This window comes from Zea mays, chromosome 10, assembly GCF_902167145.1.
Source record: "Zea mays cultivar B73 chromosome 10, Zm-B73-REFERENCE-NAM-5.0, whole genome shotgun sequence".
In the NCBI taxonomy this organism is placed as follows: domain Eukaryota; kingdom Viridiplantae; phylum Streptophyta; class Magnoliopsida; order Poales; family Poaceae; genus Zea; species Zea mays.
Genome location: NC_050105.1, coordinates 132,812,510 through 132,824,631, shown reverse-complemented (window position 1 = coordinate 132,824,631; position 12,122 = coordinate 132,812,510). Strand labels below are relative to the sequence as shown.

The window sequence follows — 12,122 nt, the reverse complement described above, 5'->3', positions numbered from 1 at the left end:
ACAATAGAGCTGCTTAGAATACAAAATGCACCCAGGAACAGTTCATTTTAAAAATATGTGAAGCCTATAAGCTTAAAAAAGCATTGATGAATAATGAAATCATGTTCCTGGTTGGATTTCTTTCTAATTGTTCAACAGAAACAACTTGTGTACCCTTAAACCAGAATCTTCTTTTGCCATTACGTCTAAGAAACATCTAGTAGTAATGCAAAGGTTAGTGTTCCCAAAATCTATCCATGTGTACCTAAGCCCTGCTGAACTTATTGAGTTACACAAAAGAATGAAGCAAATAGGAGGATCCAGAGATAAATGATTACATCAATACTACAGGGAAAATGACGATGAACCACACCAAACTTAAGAAAAATCCATAGGTGAATATTGTTACAGGATTCAATGGTTCACACAAAGATCATAGGAACATACAGTGAAAATTATCAGTGCTACCGTTCAGGAAAGCAAATGCTAAATCTGTTTCTTGGATCCGAGAAGCCCGACACATGTTCAGATGATGATGAAAGGTCATTCATGAATAGAACGGAAGTATATAATGATATTCAACTTCCACACTGCTTTGTCTAGATCATTAAATTCAGCACCTACCAGCCCGTCTTTTACTCTTCCTCCGTCTGCCCTTATCATCAGAATCACTGTCAGACGCAGACTCAGATTCAGAAGATGATGATGATGATGTGATGTCCCTCCTGTGCCTTCTCTTCTTCTGCTTCCTTCTGTGTTGTCGCTTCTTGCCCTCGGAGTCTGATGAACTATAACTTGAACTGCTTCCAGAAGAGTATTCAGAGCCTGTCACTCATGATTCAGATTCGGAGTCGAACACCAAAGCACCACTACTGTTGCTATCTGAATCACTCGGCGATCGATGCTTCCTCTTACTCTTTCCCTTTTTTCTTTCGGCCTTCTCCTTCTTCTGCTTTTCTTTCATCAGCTTCTGCTCCTCTTCCCTCTCCCTTATAATATCAGGATTCTCAAATTGATAAGAAATCGGTACACTTTTCTTCAGCTTAGGATTCTTCAACTTTTAAAATTCTAAGTTAATTTGTAGAAAGTATTAATAATATTTTTTATCTATAAATACATTTATTATAAAATATATTTAACGATTTATCCAACCATATGTATGAAGAGAATTAATTCAGAACCAGAATCAAGATGTGATTGGGACTAAATTCCGAGAGCGGCAACTGGCCAAAACCTGAGCGGCGCTGCCCCCATTCGGGCAATCATATATGAATCGGTCTCATGGATTTGTACTGTTTCTCATGGCCATGCCGGACCAGGTCTTTGCGAATCAGGCATGTTTTCTCAGCAGTCTTTCAAGAACTCCATACACGGACCACGGGGGGCATGGCCGCATGGGGGCTGACAGGCAAGGACGAGCTGCTTATTCGGATCATCGCTGATCGGATCTAGCCTAGACAGCACGCCAGCGCACTGACTCTCTCTTGAATGAACCTACACAGGTGAAGAGCTCACTTGCCAAAAAAATAATCTACAAAAGTTGTGCCTTGTTCGACGCCGACGTTGCAGGATTATCATACGCACCGATTTTCACATGTGGATTACGCATGGATGGATGCATGAAAGGAAACAATGATTTTGCTACGGCTTGTCGTCGTCGACCTGCTCGCTGCTCTCTGTTCGCCGGTGGCCCATCTTGCCGATGGAGGAGGCGATGCTGCCCATAAGGGTGCTGGTGCTGCCCGCGTCGCCGCTGAGGCTCATGGACCGGCGGGACCGGCAGTGCCTGGGAGACTCCAGCTTGCCCCGCTCCTCGTCGTCGCCGGCCCTCGTGCGCGTGGCCACCACCAGCCGGGCGATGCCGCCGCGGCAGAACGGGCAGGTCGGCAGCGGCTGGGACTGCATCGCCGGGTTGGGCTTGGCGTGGCAGCAGTGCAGCACAGCGCCAGCGTGCACGCCGCACACATCTGGTGCCCGCACTCCCGGACCTCGATGCTGCACGCCTGCTCGAAGCAGATGCTGCACACCTACGCGTCGCTGGCCTGCACGGGCACCACGACAGTCGTCTAATCAGGTTCAGAACAAGGCCCACGTCATGAGGGAACCAGGATCGTGCATGTGTAATCGTACATTGATTTGGGTGGCGGTGCTTTGAATAATGCTGAGGGCTCATATGGATTGGCGCGGTTGCTCAGATGTGCGAGAAATGAGGCCGATTGAGCAAGTGGATGCGCACATTGCTATGCTGCCCGCCGTTTGACAACATGTGCTATGCTTGGCATTACCGATAAGCGCAGTGTTAAAATAGGGCCAGAAGCCAGTAGCAATAGCCATCACGCTGACAGCTGCTGGTTAAGCTTCCTTAGTATACACATCACCTTTTGATTGAAGGTGTCATTTGTTCTCTCGGGTCAAGAAGGATGCTTATTTATAGTGCCAGTACGTGTTGGAGCAAGTGACTCTGTTGTGAAACTCTAAAACGTCCAGTGCAGGTGACACTTGGGATTTGACTAAGTTCAGTAATATGTGATCTTATCGGCAAAGCAAAAGAAATTTACCCTGAATCATACCAAGACATGACGCCACGAATGATGAATAACAACAAAAGAGCGCCGTCATCGGGGTGTGATGGCGAGGGGAAGAGTCGGAATTTACCTCAGCTATGGCGGTGTCATGAGCGCCATCATCGGGGTGCGATGGTGAGGGCAATGCATTCTTGGCGCCTTTCAGGATCCTCCTCTCCCTCTCTCTGTTGGCCTCCATCAGGGCTGCTTCGAGCAAAGATTTGGCATCGGGTTCCAGCTCGCTGATGAACTTGAGAGCGGACGGCCAGACAAGGGGCTCCGCGGATGACGGGTTCAGCAGCGCCGCGCACGCGACGTGCCCTCGCTTCGCGGCGACCTCATACGGAATTCTCCTGTAGAAAATCAACCCGTCGCATCAGTAGCGAGATCTCATCAGTAGCCAAACATCTGCCTCGGCATTCCAGGCGGCCGGCGTCATGCCATTGCCGACTCTGGTGTAGTGGGGCTGCGAAAACAAGAAAAAAATGCTCGCTCAACCGACGGAGTCTCGCTGGAGGCGGTCGGCGCCCCAGGACAGCAGTTGCCGGACGCAGTCCAGGTTGCCGCCGCGCGCGGCCAAATGCAGCGGTGTGCTGCCCGAGAATCTACAGGAGCGAGCGCTCGAGTCAAATGTATGACACACAGCTTTCCTCAAAAGGAGCGTTTTTTTCACATAAAAATAAGTCGTTTGACATGATATGGGAGGGTGAGGGGGGCAGCCGGGCAGGGCAGGGCAGGAATCCTCACCCGAAGGCGCCACTGGAGGCAGACACGATGGCGCCGTTCTCGAGTAGGACGTGGACGCAGCGCCGCCAGCCCTGCCTCGCCGCGAGGTGCAGCGGCGTCGCTCCGGTGTCGTCCCGCACGTTCACGAAGCGCGCGAACCCCCTGCACCTCCACAGCTGAGAACACATTAGCAAAGGGGCCAGAGAGCAGCGGCGAGACGGCCGGGGCGACGAAGGCCAACCAGGATTCCGAGACCGGCGCGGACTTGGCCGCCGCCGAGAGGATGGTCCGGAGGTAGTCCGCGTGCCCGTAGTACGCCGCGTAGTGCAGGCACGTCCGCCCGTGCGAGGAATCGACGGAGTCATCGGCGTCGGCGTTCGTGGACCCTCACCGCGCAGGGCACCACCCCCTTCCCTCCCATCCTCGTTTATCTCCCTCTCCAAGCGATGATTGCGGGGAATGGTAGAGAAGGAGGGAGACGTGGGATGGGGGCGCGATCATCGCGCGGTGATGAGGGCGGCTCGCGTGGTGATGAGGGCGACAACATTTTTTGGAAAGGAAGTGCGGCGAGTGCGCTGGAGATGGACAGTGGCAGGGAGGGGGCATTGATGGAGACGTGGAGGCAGAACCGTGCACCATATCCTGTGAACGTCTACACTACTGTCTTATATAGTAGTATAGATTAGACGTATGATAAGTCTAAATATATAAATGTCTAGACATATAATAAAAATAATGTATCTTAACAAGATAAAACAATCTATAAATCAAAACATAAGGAGAATAAATACAACATGATATAATACAGCCACGATTTATGAACATAAGAAGAATAAATGTAACATTATATAATACAACCACGATTTAAGAGAAAGGCTAATAATAGACTATGTTGCTAACTATATGTAGTATATACAACCTACCTTCCAATCCACCTATGTAGTATATATAACCACTTGTTTTTCTTACAAAGCTTGACAAAGTTTTTTTTTTGCTCATGCATAAACTAGTAGCTATATAAAGTTGCAGGTCAATTTCTCTTTTCTCTGCTCCCCTCTCTCTTCAATATCAGTATAGAGCCTAGCTTCAATCCTTTTAATACTTGCTCCAACTAGCTAGCGCGGGCGGGCAGTGACTGTAATATTTGATGACGTAATAAATGTAATCTATTTCGGTTGTGTTCAGTTATACTCAGACAACAGCCAACCAGCAAACACTGGCCGTAATATTTGATGACGTAACAAATGTGACTCCAGTGCTAATAACAAAGTTTTCAGAACAAATTATCAAATGTCAAAAAACACAAAAGATTTGGTGGCGACCTGCAGCCCTTTAGGCTATCCGCAATCGTTACCCCTAAAATTTTCCCCCTATATCACTTTTCCCCCTATTTTTCCCTCTATTTTTTCATCTCCCGCAGCGGTTCCCCCTAAATACTCCCATATATCCTACTACAACTATAAAATATCATTTTCTATATCAACTATCAATTTTTTATCTACTAACAATTATTCGTGGACCCACATCACAGTGTTTAGGGTGATGAACAGTGACACGCTAGATCTGAGGGGAGAGAGAAGGAGACCGACGCATAGGGGGCGCTATAGGGGGCACCGCTGCGGCCGTAGGGTGCCCCCTACAGACCGCATGCAAGGGGAGGGGGATTCCCAGCTGCAACCGCTGCGCACAGCCTTACTCTTGACCGGCATCACCCTTCACCGTGGTTGACTGGTGCCTCTCCGCACTCCGCGGTACGGCAACATACTCTTTGTTGGTATAGAATCAGTCCCTGTGGATTGTGGCCCATTTGCCCTTTCCATATCCTATAGAATCAGTTATCAGACTGCGATCGAATATCATATAAACAATTGTGCATTTATGTTGTCCAATGAGCACATTTCTATGCAGGTCAAAATGTCCTAAAAACAAATTTCTAACATTTAGTAGGTCAAAATGTCAAATATATTTATACAGCAGTAGAAAAAAATGTATCAACACAATGCAATTTTCATCCGCATCACAGAGGAGATAGTGCCTTCTCATTGAAAAAATGATGCCACAACTAAAATGATTTAAAACTGTATCTCATTGATTTTTTCCATGTTAGATATACACTTGTTATGCCTCTATTTATCGTGTCGAGTTTGACTACACTAGAAAAATTTCTAACCGTGTTCTCTATGGCACTGCAGTAGGTTTTATTGTTTTAGTCTGGCTGGTCTAGTGTATCACAAAGTATAGAGGAATTAAACATTTTTAAGAGTTCTAGGCCAAGCCCCTGTCTTAATAAAAGATTTAGGTGATCTGGTGGACAGACCACTTCCCCCACCACCCTCAACCCCTCAACCTTGCACCAATTTCAGAATCTTTAAAGAGCAGAACGTCCATGAAGTTTCCTGAAAGCATAAGCTATTCCAGTTTCCACAGCCCACACAGGGCTGCCGCAGAGAAAATATTAAGCGCTACACATTTCTTCTCACTAGATCAAAGTTGGCCAACCGACATAAAATCAGTATTCAGTACCACAGGATAAAAGCAAAAAAAAAATACCAGAGCTGTTTAGCTACCACAAAATTGAAGGATGAAGAACATATGATTTACCTATTCATCCTCACTACAGAACAAACAAGAAGTATCATCCAATTTCCTTCTAAAGCTAAGGTTATCTCTTTTTGGAAATAAGCCAGAGAGCGAAATGTACCCTAGATGGTACTTTAATTCTTCATTAAAGCAGGATTGTAAACTGCCATAATGCCCCTAAAATCTGTAAACCCTGTAGAGACTAGAGAGATTGTGAGGAGTAAACCCCGTTTGACAGAACATCCACACTAAAGCATCCTCCTCGTCAGGCATTAAACATTTTAGTTAGTAAAAGTTTTTACATGAAGGCTTTAAAGATTAAACAACGCCAGACCTATATCCATCTTGTTTTTTCGCCACTTGATGTTCTCTGACCATGGAGTTCAGAAGCTGCAAAGTAACAAGCTTTAGGACCAAATAGAATTACTAATAATTCATTTATCAGGTTATTTGTCCTAGATAGGAACCTATACTCAACGCTAGCATCATAAATATATTATAAGTCATTAGCCACAGGTAGCATTAGTTGAGCGCCATATGTGTTTTCTTATTGGTATCGACCAGAATGGTAAATAGTAATTACTTAGAAAAATTATCATTTGGCCTCAACACCAGATTATACAAATTGATAATGCAAGCACTTTGGATCTGCAAAGTTCAAGATGGGGGAGGAGGAGAGACGATCCTAGGAATCAAGACAAATAGTTAATATAATTTAAAACAATTAGTCAAGCAACCTGCCACACAGTCGATCAGGGATCAGGAGCACCTAGGTAACACGAGTAAACTGATTGCAACACATACTGTACAAGGGTAGGCAAGAATCTCATGGTAAGGCATATGGACACACCACAGACCAAGGATTGGCATGGGACTCACTCACCTTGGCAGGGTGGTGTTTGGAACCAAAGTGAGCCGGTGGACGGTCCGGCCCTAAGGTCGGATGATCCGCGGTCCGGACAGTCCGCACCTGTGGGCTGGACGGTCCGCGCAAGCGCAGAACATATTAGGGTTCCGAGTTTTGTGCTACGGTTGTTAGCTAAATTCGTGGGATTTGCTCGGAAATTAGTTTGTAAAGGGTCCAGCCCCCTCCTCTATAAATAGAGAGGTATACGACCGATTTATCATCATCAATCGAATCAAAACACTTCTATTTCGCATTTATTTCCTAGGAGTAGTTCTAGTCTAGTTCTAGTTTAGCCTTCCGATCCCCAAATTCTTCGCTTCTCTTCGACTCTACGTCGATTAGAGGAGTCTAGGTCGGCCTGCCCGAGCCTAGACAACTCCTAGGATCTCTCCTCCCCGACGGGGTCCCTCCCGAGAGCGAGATCCAGGCACCGTCGGCGATCTTCCGCGGCCCCTGCGCACGCGCGGACCGTCAGGCAGGAACCCTAGCCTCGCACCAGGCCGCGGACCGTCCGCCCCTGTGCAGAGAGCACCGCTGCTGGTTCGTGTTGAGTGTTTAGCGCCCTAAAACGATGTCAACAGGTGGCTCGGTCTGTCCAGACTCCAGACGAGACAGGAGTAGGTGGAAGTGCAGCCGTACCAAGACGCCCGCCAGGACAGCTCGATACCGGTTGGGAACGACTGAGGGCGTATCTGAACCGATTTGATGTCTTTCTTTGAGGTTCTCAAAATAATAGATATATCTAAAAAAGTCATTCATAGAACTCAATATATATAAACTTTGTATCTTAAACATCTGAAAATACAACTCATTTAGGTGGGTTATATTGGTAGAACCGTCTCTATACTTAGAGAAATGTGCTAGAGACGTTCATTCACCAAGATGTATCTCTTGTGTTTTTTTCACTTACCCCTTGATACCTCTTAAGATACGAGTAATTTACGTGGGTTATACATGTCCTAAGTGGTCTCCCGTTTCAAACTACAGTATAAACTACAACGTAAATTTTTTATTTTACACAATCTACAGCGTAAATTCTTTATTTTACAGACAGGCTTTGTGCAGGACCGATGCCAAGGATAAGAGAAATGTGATGGAAACTCAGATACATTCACAGTGCAGAACTTCAACATGGTGGGCGTTGTATAGCTCAGCGGCAAGCACAAGCACCCCCTCCCCGGAAAGAGCTCCTCTACATTTACTTCCCTTCGTTGGTGTGTGAGAATAGGCTCCGTCTAGACCCACACGTCAGTGACCCCTCTGCAAGTACCTCCTCCTTGGAAGGCCCCGCCGCCCCGTCCGCCTTGTGTCGCGTCGTCCCGTGCCCCATGGATCCACGGGAGCAGGCGGGCAAGGTGGTGGTGATGGGCGTCGCCCCAGCGGCACTGCTGGTGGACCCTGCCTCCGCGACCAAAAAGGCACGGTCGCGGATGGAGCAGCAGTTCCGCACCCCTCCACAGGAAGTGCTGAGCCTCGGCTCATGCCGTGACCTCCCCGGGTTCCTCGTCTCCATGCCACAGGTGAGCCAAGGGCCAAGGCGGTAGAGAAGGGTAGCGACCGGCGGCAGCCATCACCATGGATGAACGGCTCCTGGCGCCATGATGGAGATCTACAAGATGTGGACGAAATCGATATATAGTTGACATAGTTGACGTTTTTGTGTGGACACATAACTTAAGAACAATTTAAAAGGTGTGACCCACGGAAAAAGAAAAGGAGAGACAAAAAAATAGAGACGGAGATAGAATGCTAAAATAAAATAATAAATTTAGAAATAAAAACAAACTAAAAGTAGCAATAATAACTATCTTAATATAAAATTTAAACCTTATAATACCAACTATTTTGAGACTTAGAATGTCTTCAATTGTAGTCTCTTCTAAAAAAATTCTCACTATTTTGTTTAATTTGTTGTCTAAAGTATAAACTTGAATCAACGAGAGAATAAAATTTATGTAGAGAGAACAGATAAGTGATTTTTATACTAGTCGGTTGTCCGTGCGTTGCGACGGCTTACAACAATACCTAAGTAAACTATCTACCAAAAAGATCTTAAGATTTTTTATTGACTGTCTCCACTTTCTGTATAATATTTTTTTTTGATTTGGCTAACTAATGTTATTGTTTACTCCATGCAATATGTCTTGGTACAACACGACTAATGAAGTGAACGATTAGAAAAGAGTTCACAACAACTGACTGAACGAACAGATATTATAAAATAATATAATTTCACCATACAGAGACCAAATAAGAGAAAGTTTGTGAGCTCAAGTTTCTAAAAATAAGTCACATGAAGTCAAACTGATAAAAAAAGATAGTTCAAAATATGAAGTGATTGCTAAAGTCAGACATCAATAAAAATTGGATGTGTTCCATATAAATTATGCTACTTCGTAGCAATTACTAACGTTTAAAATCAACAAATAATCTTTCATTTTACTGCAGTGTGACAAATCATTGTTGCTCCATCCAATTCAACGACCTCAAACACCATGTAGTCAATTGCGCCAATATGGTTTCAGAAACGACCTAATGTTTGCAAGAGCCAAAACGTCGTGTCGTGCTTGGTTGTAGCCTCGGTCCGTAGTGCTGGCCCGACCCGACACGATTATATTTTTTATTTTACAAAACATGTATATACATATATATATACAATTTATATTTTATATTAAAAACATTTGATGATGATGTTCTACTGGTTAAACAACTTTATCTAGTGTCTCTCATCCTTCTTCCATCAGGGTATGGGTTTAAACCCCACCTCATGCATAGTTTTTTTAACATTTTACGCTGATTTAATCAAATGGGCCGACGGGCTAACGGGTTGGCCCGACACAATCAACAGACTGGCATGACGTGCCTGGACCATAGTTGTGGCTCGCGTGCGTCTGGCCCGTGCCGGGCCGCCGTTTGGCCATTTATAGACGTGCAACAGATTAATTTGAAATAATTGTGAGGGGTTATTTGTAAAAAGATATGATTAAAAACTAGAGACAAGTAAATATTTGCTGTATACAGAGAGATATCATGTATTGGTATTGGTGACTTTGGAGACAGTCAGTCCTCTAAAAAAACATGTACACCATACCACCCTAGTCGCATACCACTGACGGGTGGTGCCAACGGGGCCCAGCTTCGTGACCTCGCGCGTACACTCGCGCGACGGAGTTTCCCGAGCGCGCTATCCTTGCCGCCTGACCAAATCCCCACAATATCCTAGGAGGTTTCCAACAAACTACGAGCCTACTCTTCCGCAACCATCCTCCATCGTGAAACCATGGTGGCAGTCTCGTGATAAGGACGCAACCCATGGGTTGTTTTCAGCACCGCATGATATAAATAGTAGGCTTGCCCCCGTCCTCCCACCCTCCTTTCTTTTTGAATCAGATTTCTCCCCTGCTTCCTCCATCCTCTCCCGTCTCTCGTACTCCCTTCGTTTCCTCTCCTCCTTCTGCCCTGTGAACTTACGATCCTGCCCCTGCGTGGGTCCCACCATCTCAGTTCGTACTTTGTGTTCGGTCTCTCTTTTTCTTTTCTTTTTTTTCCTTCAACTGCTCCGCAGCGAGACCAAAGGAGGGAGCAAAAAAAAAAAACTCTGTGCCTCTCCGTATTTCCTTTCGGACGGCTCAGCTCCGCGCTGACGTGTCTGGAGGCGAAGCGCAGCCGTCGATATGTCGCTGAGCGAGAAGCTGGAGGCCGCGCGTGTCGTCCTCGGCAAGCGCAAGGAGCGCGAGCGCGAGCTGCTGCAGGCCCAGCCGCTCCCGGTGGCGGCTAGAGCCGAGCCGTGGAATCCGGCTCCGGCTCGCGCGGCCCCCTCCGCCGCCGCCGCCGCCGCCGGCGACAACAAGCTCCTGGCCGGGCACCTGGCCCACGAGTTCCTCGCCCACGGCACGCTCCTGGGTCGGCGGATCGAGCCGAGCCGCGGAGCCCCGGCTCCGGCACCGGCGCGGGCCGAGCCGGACCCCAGGAAGAGGTACGCGGAGGTGTCGTGGCTGCTGGTGGCGCGCGGGGCCCACGTCCCCGGCGTCGTGAACCCGACGCAGCTCGGCCGCTGGCTGCAGATAAAGGACTGACGGCCACGTCGTCGCGGTCGACGACGGGCGCGAGAGCGAGAGGCTTGGCTGTGGCTGCTGCTCCCATCCGACCTGCGGAACCGGACCCGATTCTCCTCCTGCTGCCTGCTGGAAAAAACAGACAGACGGACATCGGAAAAAAATTTGTTGCAGCCGGGCTGCAAACCAGGCCGTTTGCAGCCCCTCACAAAAATGAGGATAGACCCCACCTACAGGTCCACCAGATAACGTTTGTATTGTATTATTGACCTGCAGGTGAGGTCTATCCTTATTTTTGTGAGGGGCTGCAAACGGCCTGGTTTGCAGCCCGGCAAGTGGTTGGTTTCGTCATCTCCGCGGTCACTCGGTGCTGCTCTTTCTCTCCTTCCCTTCCATTCAGACTATCTAGAATCCAGATCCGGCGAGATCGTGGTGTACTAGCTCTGTTTTGGCTCGCCCAACGTTGTTGTTGCATGACATACTGACTGTTCTTATGTGCTGCCGCGTGCGCGCGTGTCGTCCTTGTATAGTTGTATCCATCCACGCACGTTTGTTTTTGCATGAAATGGTGCGCGCGCGCGTGCGGCGTGTCTCGGAAGTACAAGCAGGAGGCTGCCGCTGGACGAAGCCCATCTCGTGTTCGTCCAGTGCGCGCGGGCGCGGCAGTGCAGTGCACCTGCAAGGCTGCAAGGCCGTCCCACGTTGTTGTTGTTCACTGCCCGTGGCCCGTGCCGGGCCGGTCGGCCGGGGTCGCTCTGTCTACTCCACCACGCATGGAATGGAACGCAGCTCATGCATCTCGCGCGCGCGTCTCATGTATATTCATTGGCATGGCGAAATTTCTGCGATGGTGCATACATATATGTATGTGTGTGTATTACATATTTACGGCAGTGCGACGACCGAGACGAAGATGGCGTATTGGCCGCGTGCGTGTTGCCGCATCGGTACGCTTTGGCGTGGCGTAGTGGTGGGTGCGCGTATACCAGCTTTCAAAGGTGAAATTCTGTTGTTTTTTTCGCGCAGGGTAGAGCGAGGGAGGGATGGCTTGGCTAGCCACCAGGCCTGCATTACCGGTAAGGCAGAGGTAGTGTTCATGGCTGTCTAGGTTGCAGAGAATGCACGCCTTCAGAAGCTTTTTTCTTTCTTTCTTTCAAAGGAAATTGCGCAGTCTTTTTTCCAGATTCTTGGTTGTTTGTTAGAGGAAGCTTAGTTGGACGTTGTTGATACCACGGTTGGTTTGATTGTTGGTATATACTAATGCCTCCAACTCCAAGCGATTTGATTCCTGCACCCCGCGCCCGCCTGGTC

At 47.8% G+C, this 12,122-nt stretch overlaps 1 protein-coding gene and 1 pseudogene across 1 annotated transcript; one reads left to right on the top strand and one right to left on the bottom strand.

Annotated features, from left to right (window-relative positions):
• Positions 1–1,474: 1,474 nt before the first annotated feature.
• Positions 1,475–8,086, bottom strand: LOC103641843 (E3 ubiquitin-protein ligase XB3-like; annotated as a pseudogene).
• Positions 8,087–10,132: 2,046 nt separating this feature from the next.
• Positions 10,133–11,308, top strand: LOC103641842 (embryo sac development arrest 6). Its single transcript, XM_020545800.1, has one exon. The coding sequence runs from the start codon at positions 10,431–10,433 to the stop codon at positions 10,830–10,832; it is 402 nt and encodes a 133-aa protein (XP_020401389.1). The 5' UTR covers positions 10,133–10,430; the 3' UTR covers positions 10,833–11,308.
• The last annotated feature ends 814 nt before the right edge of the window (positions 11,309–12,122 follow it).